The sequence below is a fragment of the Sylvia atricapilla genome, chromosome 12 (assembly GCF_009819655.1).
Source record: "Sylvia atricapilla isolate bSylAtr1 chromosome 12, bSylAtr1.pri, whole genome shotgun sequence".
Classification (NCBI taxonomy): Eukaryota; Metazoa; Chordata; class Aves; order Passeriformes; family Sylviidae; genus Sylvia; species Sylvia atricapilla.
The window spans coordinates 20246292-20263014 of NC_089151.1; the positions used below are offsets into that span (position 1 = coordinate 20246292).

Genomic DNA, 16723 nt, shown 5'->3' on the forward strand with positions numbered 1-16723 from the left:
GAGACAGGAAAGTGGCAAAAAGCTTCAGAAAGCACAAGAGATAAACATGGACCCCTTTGATCCTATCGGAGCTCTGGCCACAGTTTCTGGATTACTGTGAGTTAGCAAGAATGTAGAGAAAATTCCCCAAACCAAGGTCCAAGTGCTTCAAGTTGTCGAAGTTCATAGCCCAGGCAAATACTTCTCTTGCAGAACACTCCAAAACATAATGAGAGTTTTGAAAAGGAAGTGTTCCTCAATACTGACTGTCTGACATGTGAACTAGCCAGACTAGTTAAAGCTTAATTAAAAAGTGCCAGAGTGACTAAATTCTTCTAAGTGCAGCTGCAGAACGTTAGCTGTGGGCATATTTTAGACCTTAATTAGTAACACTTGCACTAGAGGACCAAAAATCTTTCATGAATGCAGCTGCAATCAATTAATATCAGTTGGGCATTTCTGTAGGCAATACAAGGGTTCCTGAAAATTGTTTTAGTGCTCACCTAGATTAAATAAAGTACATACATGCAACAGACTACAAAACCAGAGATAACTACAAAATGTCTTTATTGAAAAAAGCAGATTATAGCATCTAAGGTTAAATGAAACTTCTGACTTTAATATTAAATAACTTAAGATGATAGCAAGTAGCTTCTTCTTTAGATAAATAAATCTACATTTCCCAATTATTTTCTTCAACAATCAAGGGAATCAAACACTGAAACACAAAACCACAAGTAATTCTAAAGACTAAAAGACAGAGGCACATTGAAAGGTTTTACAAGGATATATATATATACAAAAATAGTTAACTAATGTATATTTTCAGCATGTAAACTAGTTACATGATATACAAACTGGGAATTCCTTTATTTCCTACAAAATAAAAATCAACGTTGGTCCAAGTTCTTGGAAGAAAACTATATTCTTTTAAAGAAAATGAAAATATTTCTCAAATGAAAACTTAATTTAAGTCAAATTATATACTCTAGTTACGGCATTAGTTACAGGATGAATCACAAACTTTTAAACTTTTCTTGAAACACAAGAAAGCAGCTTTTGTTTCCTTTAGAGCTTTGGTTTACTTTACTACTCTGGAATTTCTGGTCTTAAAGAGTTCCTCTAACCATGTTTTCCTTTTGAAGCTCCACCTTACAAAATATATACACACACGTGCACTCAAGTAAAAGGAAAAGGAAAGAAACCCAAACAAACCCTCTATGTAAGCTCAATTCTCTGAGTGCATTCTTTTGTTTTCAAGTGAGTATTTTGGTCCTTTCTTTGGAACGTGTCCTCCGTGGACGAGGGACCCTGCACCGCCCACAGCAGCCTGTGCTGGAGGGGCTTGGGAAGATTCCCTTCCTACAGGGGAAGGTGCAGCCCTGATGCAAATGAGAACAGGTTGTTATTGATGTAACTCTATGGAAATATTCTGAAAGTACAGTAAAGGCTTCTTGAAGAACAATTGCACCGTAAGATGAACTTAGAAGTTTTCATCTGTGTTGAACTGATTTAATATTCAGTAAGAATATTCCGTAAGAAAATCATTAAAACAAGATTTCTCATTTACGTAACTCCCCAGGCAGGAGGTAAAATGTGCAGAAACTGTCACTAGCTCTAACGAGTACTACACATCATTATTTTAGGTTTGGTTTTATTTTTCTCTTTGATTTGAAAAAAACCCCAACCAAACCTGGCAAATCTCACTCAAGCCCCAGATTTTATAGTAAATGCTGGAAAAGCAAAGCTGTATTTCGTAATACAGTAATGGAATGCATCTGTCTATAGAAAATACTAGAACAACAACTGCTGCTTTCTGGTTTTAAACAAATTGCTTATTCTATATTGACATATTACCTTTCAGAATTTTTACCGTGATGACACTTATCAGATCAGAACTGCACAGAACTACAAGAGACTGAAAAATCAGCATGTGAAATGAAATGAAATATTATTCAGTTCTACAGGATGATCATTTTGAAGAAAAAAAAAAACCAACCTGAGGAAATGGTTTGGTATGTACATGTTTGAAAGTGTGCTGGCCCTTGGGAAGTACGGTGGAAACTTAAACCTGCCCCTGATGGAGGCAGAGTGTTCAGGAAGGTGCTGGCAGAGGACTGGGCTGAATGCCAGAGTAAGTCACCTCCACCTCTGTCCACTGTCAGTGTGACGTTTTTCCTTCTCTACTGGTAGAACAAAGCATTTTTCCAGTTCAGCAAGTAACAGTTATCTGTTCCCAGGAACACACCCAAACCATCTCTATGTATTTTAGAAATCTTTTTCTTAACTGAGTCCCTTAATATATATTGTAAAGACATGCAAGTGAAAATGCCTCAAAGCTAAGTGTGGTCCAAAGCACCTGCCTGCAATGGAAAAAGCATTCCATTGTAGCTGATGCTAAAAGTTTATCCTGAACCTCTGTCACCTTCCATGTTTGTAATAACCTGAAGAATTGACCTAGTCATAGTTTAGGAAATTTTTTTCCCCTTTCTCCAACATTTGCTGGCACATGTAGTTCTACTTCCTCCTGAGGCTGGGCTTCTGACTATGGACACAGAAGTAATATCTGCAAATGTAGAAGAGCTCAGGCACTCCTGGCCTCTTGTTTGCAAGCCAGGCCTCTTGGACCACAGTGCAAAAATGGGGCACTGATTGCACTGTAGTTCCTTCAAATCCTGGCACTCACATTAAACATGTTGATTATAAACTGATATATATTAACTACCAAAAGACTTTGCCCAGGACCCTTCAGTAGGACAGGTTAGTCTAGGCCCATGGAAGTCTGGCAGAAGTTCAGGAAGCATCCCTTTTGTTCCTTACTAACAGAAAAAAATAGTTCTCAGGAATTTTTCCTGCTCCCCTGCCCCCTACCTTTCCCCATAAGGAAATTCCAGACTATCAAAAAGTTCTCTTAAGGGAGTTAATTATTCCACTTAGGAATTAGTGGCCATTGGATGCTCTTTGTGCTTTTCAAGAGCACCACAAATGGCTTTCAAAAAGTCAATGGAGCATAAGAAACTAAACTGCAATGGTGTTGCCAAATAAGTCATTCCATCAGTCTGCATGCTGAATTTAACACGGGATCGTTTCCGAACGGATCGGGCAGAGTCTCAAGTGTTGAGAACTGGCATGGAAATGTCCCAATTTACACATGCCAAGAATCTGGTCTGGTATTTCTACTTCCTCTGGAGCTGAAGAATTCTATTTTATTGTAACTTTGAATACAGTTAAAGACAGCAATGATAAATTGCAGCTTCAGGAAGGCTGGGTCAATTCTCATGAGAATGTAAGGAATTTTTTTGACATACAGATGTGTGATTTGCATGTAAAACATCAGCACATGGTAGAAAACAAACCATAAAAAAAGATTCATCTAACTTCCTATATGGAAGACATATATTTCTCCCCAGAGGTCTGGGGGTACTGTAAAAGCTTAGGCAAAACATGAAAGTCTGTACATTCTATGTACAGCTAATACTTGTTGTAAACACCGATGGTTTCATGGTCTGACTCTCTAAATTACTATTCCTGCCATACTGCACTTTGTTTTCCAGTGAAGACAATCACCATAATCAGTTCAGAAGTAATCTTGAAAAGAACAATTCTGAAAAGGTCGTATCAAACCACTGTGCCTCTCTTTAATAATGTCTCAACATACAATCATGAAGCAGTTGGTAACAAATGAAGTCTTGGAAAAAACAAGCAGTATAAAGACAAGTGTACCTTTGCATAGAACCCTATTGAACATAAAACACGTTTTAAAGATGAATTCTTTAGTAAGTGCCAAATGGTCCAGTTGATAGGAATGCATTTTCAAGCCATGGCTACACAGCCAGCAATTACAGAGGGCTGCAACTGCTGACCCTGCACGTGCCAATCTTTTGGATACAATCCTCTGTACTGTGGGTTTTACATCAAATGATTGCCATGTTTCTTGAACAAGCTAAATAATTAGTCTTTGGATGACTGTGGGACCCTGTAGGATGGAGAGCTGGCCTGACACTTCCTCACAGAGCACCCTTCTTTAACCTCACTGGAAACTCCCCTGGCTAAAACACCCTGCTTGCTGCCTATTCCCTACTTCTGGAATCTACGTATTCTCTAAGACCAGAATTCAACACAACTAGCTAAAATGCTAGCATTTATCTTATCATGCTTGCTGCAATATGATAAGGTGCTAACTTTTGGAAAGTAATTCTACACGCTTTACTTGGGTGAAATCTGCAGTGAAAGAAGTGAGTGGGGAGTGCAGAACAGCCCTTTTTACCATTGTTTTTAGAAATGCTGCCATTTACTGTTACAGTTAGGTGGTGAATTAATTATTTGTTCAAGTAGACGGTGTCTCAGTGAAAATGTCTAGATAAAAGAAAGCATATGTACAAGATCAGAAAAGGACCCCTCACCTCTGATTCAAAAAATAAATAGTTGGTTTAGATGGTTATTACTGGAACCTCATCTTGAAAGGAACACAAAAGTAATTTTTAGATTTTTGTCTTCTCTTTCAGACGGCTTCTCGATCACGGAAATGTCTTTCAGAGTTCTGTGACATGCATGGGGTAGCTTGGAGGTGGATGTGATGGCAGTTTGATATTAAGGCGCCTGATGTGACAGCTGTGGCAGAGCAAGTGGCCCTCTAGGGGGTAACAACGATGGCCTTCCTCATCATTGAGCTGCAAGCCACAGTCCTAGAAGAGAGAGAGACATCCCAGATCAGTGAGTGACTCAGGCAGGCCCCTCACAGGCTGCTGCTCTGTCCTGCACAGCCCCAGAGCTCCCTCCAAAGCCTCCACAGCTTCTGCGAGGTGCACCCTGACCATCTCACACTGACATCACTGAAAGCCAACAGGACAGCCTGGAGTAGTGCCCAGCCTTCTTTTCACCACTGTTTCCCATTCTGGGCTCTTCTCCATCTAATAAATGGTGATGCAAATCAAAAGCCTAAAAGCAGGCCAGGGGCTGACCCTGACAAATACAACCTGGAAGAGGCTCGAACAGAGGAGGAGCTCATTCTGCAGCAAGGCAGTGACGAAATGTGGGGGAGCACAAGCAGAGAATGAGGAGGGAGGGGAAGAGGGGAGAGAGGTGACGTATCTTACTTCTGAGGTAGGGCTACACTTTCTCTAATTTGGAATTCCAAGAACTTAAAGACTTCAAGGCCAGTGGTCCATCTTTAGTGGAAATGCTGGTACCTCTGGGACTGACATGTAACTACAGAGACAAACAGAAAAGCAGCTAACAGTGATCCTGCTGACTCTTATGTACACTGCAATAGAAACCATCCTGATTTCCAGGATGTTATTCTGAGGGCATTTGGAAACCACTGAAGTTTGGTGCTCAGATTTAATGTTTCAAGTATGTTAAATACTTACAAGTTATAACTGTGATCAATTCTGAGAAACCAGAGATTCTGAGTATGTATCTGTGCACTTAATAGAAAGAAAAAAACCAGAACAAACTAGGTGGTTTTAGTACTGAAAACAAATGCAAAGCTTTTAACTGAACACAAAGTGTAAGTTTGCAGCTTTTGCAGCTCAAGTCTAAATCCTCCGATTTTGCAATAGTGAAATAAGACTGAAAGTGGGTTTTAAAGTAAGCTTTAAAACTGGAGTGTTAGAGAGGTCTTAATCGAAGTATCTGCCAAGGTAATTTTCTGTGTGTTGCTACATATTATAGAATGATTTTATAGCAATTTATACAAGATTTAAAATTAGAATTTACCAAATTCAGGTGCCCTACAGATGTGCCAGGTGTTCGTATCTTTTTCCCTCTCCAAAACTGAATTCCTTTTCTGCAAGGAGGAAGCCTGCCTTGCCAGTGGATTCCAGTTTCAGAATGGGGCTCCAGTGATCTGCAAAAGGGCTTGAACTCCTCCACAGAAGTCAAGTGATTGCAGATGAAAGAGATAACACAGAAAAGCTGCAAAATTTCCAACCTGACCCTGACTGTGCATGGCCACCAGGTGAGGATGACATTAACAGCAGATGAGAAGAGGCTGCCTAAGTCACAGCAGCCTTCGCTAAAGTCTTCACATGGGTACCTCAAAATACTGGCACTCACTTTTCCAGCAGCATTTGGGGACAGCAGTGTACAGAGAGCCTGATTTGAAAGCATCAGGCAGTAACCCACCCCTGCTGACACATGGCTAACTCCTGATTTCTGTACTAAATGCACTCTGCCTTTCTGGGCAGATGTGGAGGCAGCTTGATTTGCCTCAAATGGGAAATGAATAATGAAACAGAACGGAAAATAAACTCCCAGTGGGACATTCCAACGTAAAGTCAATAGCCTGAGAGCAGGAGAAGGAGCTGTCATCTTAGGTGAAGCCTGCACAAAGCAGTAGTTGGGGGAAGGAGGAGGGGAGTACAGCTCTCTAAAATACTGCAATTTCCTGTGCCAATTTCTCTGAAAAAATTAATAGACATGGACGGAGGAGTATCAGGTGTCTGTTGAAAGGAGATAGCTGAGTGGATGAGGCCTTCCTTACATTTAGGTACATAGCATTTCAAGATGCCCTGAATTTTGTTATTTTCTCTCTCTGTGAGAAGATTCTTTGTAAAATCTTTTGCACAACAGTGCATGAAGGCAGCACTGCTGTATTGTTGCCCCTGGTGCTAACAGGTAAGATCAGTGTGGATATTTGTGTGCTATGTCAGAGTGCCAAAACTACAGCAAAAGGGAAGTTTTTGGTTGATCCCAGCTTAGTGGGTTTGTTTCCCTTCTCATGTTCCTGGATGCAGGACTAAGGATGGACTCAGGTCTCCTCTCTGAAGGAAGAGCACTAATTCTACAACTTGATCTGTGGCAATAAATGTCTAAATGTTCTGCACAATAAGAAACTGCTCTCAAAAAAGTGACAGAAAGTCAGTGGCATCCTTGTCAATTTCCTAGTAAAGAATCAAAATTCATTCAGGACAGAAAAATGAGATCCCCTAGAAAGACCTTCCAGTGAGACTCCTTCCCAATGTAAATTCAGTTCTTCTGAGATCAGAGCCCTACAGACTGGACTAGAGACGAGGAAAAAGAGACCTGGCACCTGCTCTTTGCTCACTCCCCATCCAAAGGTATTGCGAGAATTCCACCCAACAAACCAAGCCCAGCTTTGAAGTTAATATATCGGGACAAAACCCCTCCATACTAATTTGGTACTGGTGATGGCAGCACCACTTCCAGCCCAGGCAGCTTTCACCCCATGTCTTCCTCCAGGAGCTGTGGGGCAGAGCCCTACCTGCCCAGGTGTGCAAGAGCCAGCAAGTGCAGCCCATGGCATGAGTCAGGGTCCCTCCTGGGGGGCAGGAGGGTCACCCCCAGAGGCAAAGCTGGTCACCCCCAGTGGCAGATCAGCCCCTCAAGGCAGATCAGGCCCCCAAGGCAGATCAGCCTCCCAAGGCAGATCAGGTCCCCCCAAGGCAGATCATCCCCCCAAGGCAGATCATCCCCCCAAGACAGATCAGCTCCCCCAAGGCAGATCAGCCCCCCAAGGCAGATCAGCCCCCCAAGGCAGATCAGGTCCCCCCAAGGCAGATCAGGTCCCCCCAAGGCAGATCATCCCCCCAAGGCAGATCATCCCCCCAAGGCAGATCAGCCCCCCAAGGCAGATCAGCCCCCCCAAGGCAGATCAGGTCCCCCCAAGGCAGATCATCCCCCCAAGGCAGATCAGCCCCCCAAGGCAGATCAGCCCCCCCAAGGCAGATCAGGCCCCCCAAGGCAGATCAGGTCCCCCCAAGGCAGATCAGCCCCCCAAGGCAGATCAGGCCCCTCAAGGCAGATCAGCCCCCCAAGGCAGATCAGCCCCCCAAGGCAGAGCTGTGCAGGGCAGGCACAGCCCAGGGCTCACCTCACAGTGGTAGCACTCCACGTGGTAGTCCTTGTCCATGGACACCACACGGATGGTCTCCTCGGAGCCCTGGGGGGAGCACAGAGAAAGTGACAGTGGTGTCTAAGAAGCATTTTTTCAGTCCTCACGCAGTGCCCAGCTTGTTGCCTTGGAGAGCTGTTTCCCTGGGGGATCCCCTCTTGCCCCCTGCAGCAGAGCTCTGTGAGCACTGAAGGTCTTGCCCCTGGGACACGGCACTGCACCACTCAGCTGTGCAGCAGCAGTCTGGGTGTGTGGCACATCTAAGCTGCAGAAGTCATTTGGGAAGTGGAGCCAAAACTTCATTCTCAAGGAACAAATCAGTCTTAAAATCAAGTAATCTTCCAAGGGCACCCAGGATCTAAACAAATTACCAGTCAAAAACTTGCTCATTGGGTGATTTTTCCTTATACACATCCTGCTCTGATTCCCAGGATTTGTATTCCTCTCAAACCATCTGCTGCACAGCTCTTTTGCACATGCACATGTCACTGTATGTCCCCACAGGGACTGACATACCAGTCTGGCAGGTAATTACATGCACAGGCCAAACCTCAGTGTGAGGGTGGGTATAGCAGAGTTGTGCAATTCCTGCCTGAGCACCAGGCCCTGCAGAGCAGCCCATACCCTTCTAGTAACCTCACAGGCTCTTTTCCCCATCCACTCTGAAGACAGAGCTCATTAAATTGGTTGCCTTGCATTGTTTCCAGTTGCAGGTGTGGTTAGAGCACTAGGGATGACGTGGACTATGTCTGAGAGAAGCTGTGGGCAAGTCAGCACCTGCACTGCTAGACTTGAACTAACCTAAGAAATCTCCCTGGGAAAGAATATGGAGTGTGTCCTGCTAGTCATCAGGTGAGTCAGCACTATGGCTGCCTTTTATTTCTTTTTCTTTCTTTCTTGAAAAGAAAAAAGAAATTTTTTTTAAGACCCAAATGCAGTGACATTTACATAGAGGTTTTCTCCTAACAACCCAGCAGGACAAGCAGCTCTGGTTCAGCCTTTACAGGGCTTTTTGGCCAATTAACAGAAATACTAATGACAAATGAGAGTAATGTGCAGAGTGATGGAGGTGGGCCTGTGAGAGGCTCTCGTGTCAGGCTTTACTGGGGCACAGCAGCTTACAGGAGGGAAGCTCTGGCTCTGTAAAAACACGACCAGGAAAAAGCAGGGAGGTGCTGAGGTCCTTGTTGACAATGAGCTGGTCAGTGATCTCAGCAAAGGCTGAGTAAAAGCAAAGGGGGGTCCTGCACCCACCAGAGCAGGAGGGAGCCCCACTCTGGGCTAATTGTGCCAACAGCCCTGTTAGCACAGGCTGAGCTTGCAAGAAGGTTTCAATTTGTGTTGTTGGTTCCATTTGTGTTGTTGCTTTTACAACCCCTTTAGGAACTTTCATTCCATTGTCACCTCAGGACAACAGACTGTGTGGCCTTCTCACAGGGTTGGGGTAACCATCACATGCCTTTTCAAGGGCTTTATTCCCCGAGTTATTCTTGGAGCCCCAGTGAGTGTTTTCAATTAAATGAGGTTCTAACAGATTAATGAAGACCTGGAAAGCACCCTACAGATATAAAGTACTATGCTGTAGAAGTAGTATGACTATTACAACCTCTGGGAGTGTTTGGGAGTGCCTTTACTGCTGAACTGTGTTTAATTTAGTATCTAACACAGTAGAGATTCTGGGAGAGGAAGGAAAAGCCTTTAGTGTGTTTTTAGAAAGTGCCCATATGCCAACAGGTGTTTTCCCTCAGAGTCAGTGCATGTTAACACCTACCTGTGCTGGGAGGATCGGCTGGTTACAGGAAGCACATTTTGGTGCAAAAACCCTACGGTGCAAGAAGAAAGTGTTCCAATCACATTTAAAGTGTCTTCAAAAAGTAGAACCAAGAGAGCCATTCTAATCATGCCTTGTTTTTAGTAAAATGGGGATCCACGGGATTTGAAATGCTTCTAATTGTTCGATGATTTTCAATGAAAAGGAGATTTGGGAAAGGCTGATCTACCCCAATGTTATTGTTTAGATCTTCCCAAACTTGAGGCATAGTGAATCCACCCATCATCCTGTATATGCCATTTTTGTTTCCTTCCTTTATTTACAAAGCCATTCAAATTCTTCCAGAGCCCTGATGCTTGACTTCAAAGCAGCTCCTGACTTAGGGACTGCCACTCTCTGACATCAGAAAGACATAACCGTGCTAAACAGGAGAGGGGCTGCTCGTGGCCAGAATCTACCAGCTAAATACACAAATGGGCTTATGGTCCACAGCTGCATTTTATGAGTCACTGGACCAACCAACCCTGTTGGTGCCCATCTGTGTCCTTGTAACACAGTCAGATTGGCACCAACAGGGTTGAATTCAGGGTGATTTACTCCTGCTGCATAACTGAGTTATTGGTTAAGTGGAGCAAAGAACAGGATCCTGTTGCCTTTGAGCAGAATCAGGAAGGAGTCCAAAAGCAATCTCTTAAACCTCTACATTTTGTCAGGTAAGGCTCAAACTGTTCTAACACTAACTGTTAATTACATGTCTTCTGTCTCAGTTAACAAAACTTACACCTGTGTCAAGCACTGCCAGAACCTCTGCTCTTGAAACAGCCAGCAGAACCTACCAACACTTGCAGAAGTGGCCTGGTATAATTAGTGTTGGTAGTCCTGAAAGAAGTAGAGGAACAGCCCCCAAGAAATGCATTCTCTGATACAATTTGATTTTCAGCCTCACTTGGCCACTGTATGCCATACTGGGCCCACGACTCACTACTTAACAAGCCTTAAAATACTTCACAAATGAAACCCATGATAGAAGCAGCTGAGGAACATCTGAGCAAATAAGAGTGACCGTTTTATCTATCACAAGGCTTATAACTACATCAAAGATTTAACTACTGTAATTTCTCTGAGCATGCAGTGGATTTGTGTACTCACGTATGGTAGTCTTTGACACAGTAAATATTGTTTTCCACATCTACGGTGAAGGGGACTCCATCCAAACACTCGTTACACACCACACAGCGGAAGCAGCCAGGATGGTAGGACTTTCCAAGGGCCTGTAAGATCTTATGAGGCAAACAACAAAATAAGTGGATGCATGATTACACGAGATATTCCCTCCCCATTAATCACTGTGTCTCTCTCATTCTTAATAATGACAGTGAGAAAAGCACTCCAGGATTAAATTACCACTCTGCAGATCTGTCAGCAAAGAGCCTCTTAAAACAATCAACTTGATCATTTTAGTGGGTTTCAGTATGCCCCCAATTAAGAGCAAGAGCTGCAAGTCAGGCTAAGCCCATCAGCTTTAGCTCTGCAGGGCCAGTACTGCCAATGGAAATTGAAATTGGGGGAAAATTCTGGGGAAATCCCAAATACGAGTTACTGGGATACAGAGTTATTTTACCAAACTTGTAACAGACTGAACAGGCTGTAACAGACTTGTAACAGGCTGTGACAGACAGAATCCAAACTGGTCATCACTCAAAAAGGTAAACAACAAAACAAGCAAATAAAGAGGTGCCTCTTTATTAATGAAGGATCCTAATCTCCCAGAGTTACTGACTGGTTATCACTCAGTCATAGGGGCCCATCAGTTTCTGACAAAATTCCATCGCTGTCCATGTGTTTGGATACTGATACCTGCCCAGGCTTTTTCCACGGTGACCTTCCTACTGCATTTTAACGGTTTCAAGGAAAGGTCTGGTGCAGCCTTGGCTGCACTACTACAGAACTCCTACATAACACTCAGTGTGGCACTGGGACATCGAGGAGGACACTGCAAAGCCATGAACAAACCCCTGGGGAAGAGTGAGACACTTATCACTGTCAGGCAGCTCTCAACAAGTTATAAGACCAATTCCATACATTTTGGGTGTAAGAAGTATCTTTGGAAGGGAATTTCAAAATTTCTGCTGCTAGTACAGTGCTCAGCTTGGAGCTGCTGGGAAGCTTGAGATGAAGAATCTCCACAGACCAAGCTCTGATGGCCCTACAGGTGATTCTTTGAATAAAGATCCAAAAGGAAAGAAGTACAGGAAAAAAAAGGCAAATTTAATTTAACCTTTTCTGTCTTTCTCTGATGAGGCCCTGTAGGTTCAGTGAGTGGTATCAGACTCTGTTTGACTGGTAAGGCTGTTCTGAGCCAGAGCCAACTGGTCCCTGTGCTGGAGTTGGTGCTGCTGCAGGAATGTATTGTGGTGCCAGCCCTGCATAGCTGTGCAGCCACAGATCCTGAGCACAGGGCAGCTCCTCACCCAGCCCTGCACAGCCCTGCATAACTCCTGCACAGCCCTGCACAGCTCCTGCTCAGCCCTGCACTGCCCTGCACAGCTCTGCACTGCTCTGCACTGCCCTGCAGATCCTGCACAGCTCTGCACAGCCCTGCACAGCCCTGCATAACTCCTGCACAGCCCTGCACAGATCCTGCTCAGCTCTGCACAGCTCCTGCTCAGCCCTGCACAGCTCCTGCTCAGCCCTGCACAGCTCTGCACAGCCCTGCACTGCCCTGCACAGATCCTGCACAGCTCTGCACAGCCCTGCACTGCCCTGCACAGCCCTGCACTGCTCCTGCTCAGCTCTGCACAGCTCCTGCTCAGCCCTGCACTGCCCTGCACAGCTCTGCACTGCTTCTGCTCAGCTCTGCACAGCTCCTGCTCAGCCCTGCACTGCTCTGCACAGCTCTGCACAGCTCCTGCTCAGCCCTGCACAGCCCTGCACAGATCCTGCACAGCTCTGCACTGCTCCTGCTCAGCTCTGCACAGCTCCTGCTCAGCCCTGCACTGCCCTGCACAGCCCTGCACAGCTCTGCTCAGCTCTGCACAGCCCTGCATAACTCCTGCACAGCCCTGCACAGCTCTGCACTGCCCTGCACAGCCCTGCACAGATCTGCACAGCTCCTGCTCAGCCCTGCACTGCCCTGCACAGCCCTGCATAACTCCTGCACAGCCCTGTACAGCTCTGTACAGCTCTGCACTGCCCTGCACAGCCCTGCACTGCTCTGCACAGCCCTGTACAGCTCTGCACAGCTCTGCACTGCTCTGCACAGCTCTGCACAGCCCTGCTCAGCTCTGCACAGCTCTGCACAGCCCTGCTCAGCCCTGCACAGCTCCTGCACAACTCCTGCACAGCCCTGCACTGCTCTGCACAGCCCTGTACAGCTCTGTACAGCTCTGCACTGCTCTGTACAGCTCTGCACAGCTCTGCACTGCTCTGCACAGCTCTGCACAGCCCTGTTCAGCTCTGCACAGCCCTGCACAGATCCTGCACAGCTCTGCACAGCCCTGCTCAGCTCTGCACAGCTCCTGCACAGCCCTGCACTGCCCTGCATAACTCCTGCACAGCCCTGCACTGCCCTGCACAGCCCTGCACAGCCCTGCACTGCCCTGCACAGCCCTGCACAGCTCCTGCACAGCCCTGCACTGCCCTGCACAGCCCTGCACAGCTCTGCACTGCTCTGCACAGCCCCAGGCCAGCACAGGCAGGGCCGGGGCCGTGCTCCCAGGCAGGAACCCCCTGGAATTAGCCAAATAGGAGTGCTGAATTCCTGGAGCTCGCAGAGCTGTTTCCTTTTGTCAGAGCACACTTGCTGATGGGAGAGAGGCAGACAAGCACCTGCCAAGCTTCCAGCTACTGAGCTCCACCAGCGAGATATTATGGACTCTTGCCTGGGATTCTGCAATTAAGGGCCAGCTCAAAGCATGCAAGTCAGGATACCCCTCCCCCTCCCAGCATGACACAACCCTAGAAATTTGCTCTTGGGCTAAAACGAACAATATCCTTGTCCAACCAGTGGTGCCAGGATATGAGCCAGAATCCTCATTAGTGAAGTGTCTGTTCCAGCTCCGACCGAACCTCCGTGTGTGCTACACAACAGCCACTTCTCCCGGGCACGCTGAGGTTCATGCACACTTTAAAGCAAGTGGAAAATAGATACACTACAGGATCTGCCCTTCTTCGCTGTGCAAACCACTTCATTTTGTTTGGGAATTCCTGCTTAGGAAGAGCACACAAAACTCTTCCTGCTTTCACCCACTGAAATGATGCCAGTAGTATCTGGCCAACTCAAAGCCCTTTGATTTTTTTTTTATTAGAAAAATAACTCTGACTACTGGCTCCCTACAAATCCCAGTGGCAATAATGCATTTTAAATGACGTGGAGCAAACAACAGAGGGGAAACAAAGGAAGTCACAGAGCAGGTGACAAACCTCAGGACTATTGATAATGTTCCTTTCTGCTCTACCCCAAATTCTGCCCACGTGACTGAGCTCTTGTCTTAGAGAGCACACCATCTTCCTTTACCATATTCCCATACGAAGTTGTGCTGTACCTTCCCCCTTTAGTATTAAAATTCGATTTTCTTTTAACTCACAAATGGCAGAATAATAGCCTTCCACATTCTTAGGTAGCAAAGAACCCCAACTTTCTGTACTTAACAGTAGTAATAGAGCATGAAGGTATTTTTATTTAATGCCTCAGTTTTAAAAACTATATTGAGAGCAATGAAGACACAATACCAGCATGGGTATGGAAAAGCAGATTCCTCACAGTGCCCCTCCCAAGGTACCCATCAATAGGAGTTTAGGTGTCTCTTACCATTTCCATTATGAGGTGTCCACAAACAAAGCACTTGTCTGCTGTTTGCTGAAAACCTGAATACTGTTAAAACGACAGAAAAGAAAGGATCATTAGTAGCCACTCCTCCAGCCATAGAAACACGTTTTAGGTGAAGGCTGTGCTATTTTCCAGACTGTGCTGTGTATGACACAGGTTTGGGAGACTGACTCAAAGCCTTCACTCAGCTCTTGCAGCATGTTCAGATACCAGTTTGGCCTTCTGATCCACTGCAATATTTCCACTGAGATTCCCAAAAATAACAGTATTATTGTAAGACTGATTTTTTTATTTTAAAGTCTAAATGAAAAGTTTGTGTTTGATGTGCGGAAATTAGCTGGAATTTACTCTTTTGGTGGTTGTTTTAAATAACATAAGTAACATCGCCTCCCAAATCCCACTCAAATTAGTGACCTACATTTCACTCTGCTATTTGCAAGCTAGAAAAATGAAGACAGGCCCAAGAAGGACTTAGCTGCCTTGTGGATACCACAGCAGTGCACTCACAGGAGCTTGGGCAGCCCAGTGTGGGCAGCAGTAGGGTACAAAGGTGGCCCAAAGCCCAGCTGCCAGCCCGTGCTGGAGTGCCAAGGGCACAGCTGTGGGGAGATGCAAAGCTCTGTGTTCCCTGCCTGAGCAGTCCTGACCTTTACTTGGTGCTCCTGTCCCCAAAGCAGATCCTGTTTCAGATGCCAAAGTCTGCTTTTAGCCCTTTATTTAGAGGTATAGAAAAACCATCCAGGTTACCAGACTGACCTACCAAACCACAGCCTGCAAACAAGAGACATCTTCCTGAGGAACTCCAGCCATGTACATCTGAAACTGGTGTTCGCAGGCGCTGAGCTTTCCCCTCACCCTCTGCAGCCCATCTCAGAGCTGTGTGTGCACCATCCTGCCAGGGGGAAGGGGTGCCCACCTACCTGGGGTATTGACAGGGATGCTCTTCTAGCAGAGCTCACCTGGAATGTACTTTAGTTGCACAACAACTAAAAAAGAGGAAGGGGAGGATGAATGTAAACCAGAGTCTTCCCCCAGAACACAGGTTAATTGGCTGAAGCACCTAATGCATCCTCTGAGCCCCACCAGAGTATCTTGGTCTATTCCCCCTGGTTTAGTAGGGATTAACTGTCCCCTCACATCAAAAGCCTGTGGTTCCCTGCCTGGAGCTGCCATATGTTTTCCTTTTTACTGAAGTGAGGGGATTACATGTTATGTTGAATCAATAGGTTGGAGACAAAATTATTGTTGCTGTGCAACAAAGTGATTATGAAAGAAAAGGTCTGGTAGACACTTTGATGGGCTCATAAGTCAGTAAATGATATAGCAGCTATCGCAGCCCAAAACTTACTCTGCCCTAAGAAACAGAGCTAATGCAGTCTTAAGAACCTTTAAAACTTCCCTAGAAGAGATCAGGGTGTTGAGAAACAAATACAGAGGTGGGCAGTCCTAGCTGGCCATTTCTACAAGATACTACTTCTATTTGCTTTTTTGTTCTTCTTACTGATGCAGAAAAAAAGATCTGACTGCTTGGGATGTTTCTTGGCTGCCCCGTGGCTGAGTAACCCTCTGGCTAGACTGCTTCCTAGAGCTGGGAACTCCAGGCTTACTGGAAACAGGTGGGCAGGTCCTGGTGACACAGACAGCAGAGGATTAACAACAGCACAAACCCTGCTAATTCTAAAATCCTGCTGGAATGAATTTACCAGTACCATCTGGCTGTCATTTGATAAGGAATGCAAAGGAGCATTCACCCAGCTATTGATTAAGAGAGGACATTATTCCCCAGGAAGAGAATGGCATAGTGGTCAGATAAATGGCATTTATTGCTAACTAGATTGTCATAAATTATACTGTTTGTCAGAAAGAAAGGCTTTGCTGACACAAAATCGCTCTTTATATAACTAACCCTATTAAATTAAAACCATGATTTGTTTCTAACAAGAGAATTGTTATTAGTCAAACACATCCAGAACTGGATTACCACATTAAGACGACTTTGCAAAATGGCAGTAAGTCTAACAGCAGTGACAAAATATTTCACAGGCTCAGGGAGTTGTCCTTTACCACTACAGTCTTCTCTCTCCTGGTCACAGGGTCAATCCTGGACAGACTGAAGGCCTGGTTCAGTGAGATCAGGCTTTTGGAGCCAGGTCTGCTTGTGTTTTAAATCTGTTTGGAGCAAAAAAGTGTGACAGCCTCAGAGCCCAGCAGCACTGTTTTCTACAGGATGGCAATACTGCTGCTAAAAGCAAGAAATGACTTTCTCAACATTTCTGGAGCTTACTGTAAG

At 45.3% G+C, this 16723-nt stretch overlaps 1 protein-coding gene across 1 annotated transcript in view; it reads right to left on the minus strand.

Annotated features, from left to right (window-relative positions):
* Positions 1-523: 523 nt before the first annotated feature.
* Positions 524-16723, minus strand: part of WTIP (WT1 interacting protein) — an 86913-nt gene continuing 70713 nt past the window's right edge. Inside the window, exons 4-8 of the mRNA XM_066327987.1 lie at positions 14416-14478; positions 10755-10885; positions 9606-9657; positions 7814-7882; positions 524-4664 (exon numbers count right to left, since the gene is read on the minus strand). Of these exons, the coding sequence (XP_066184084.1) occupies positions 4512-4664; positions 7814-7882; positions 9606-9657; positions 10755-10885; positions 14416-14478 (468 nt within the window). The 3' untranslated portion in view covers positions 524-4511. The remainder of the gene's footprint in view (positions 4665-7813; positions 7883-9605; positions 9658-10754; positions 10886-14415; positions 14479-16723) is intronic.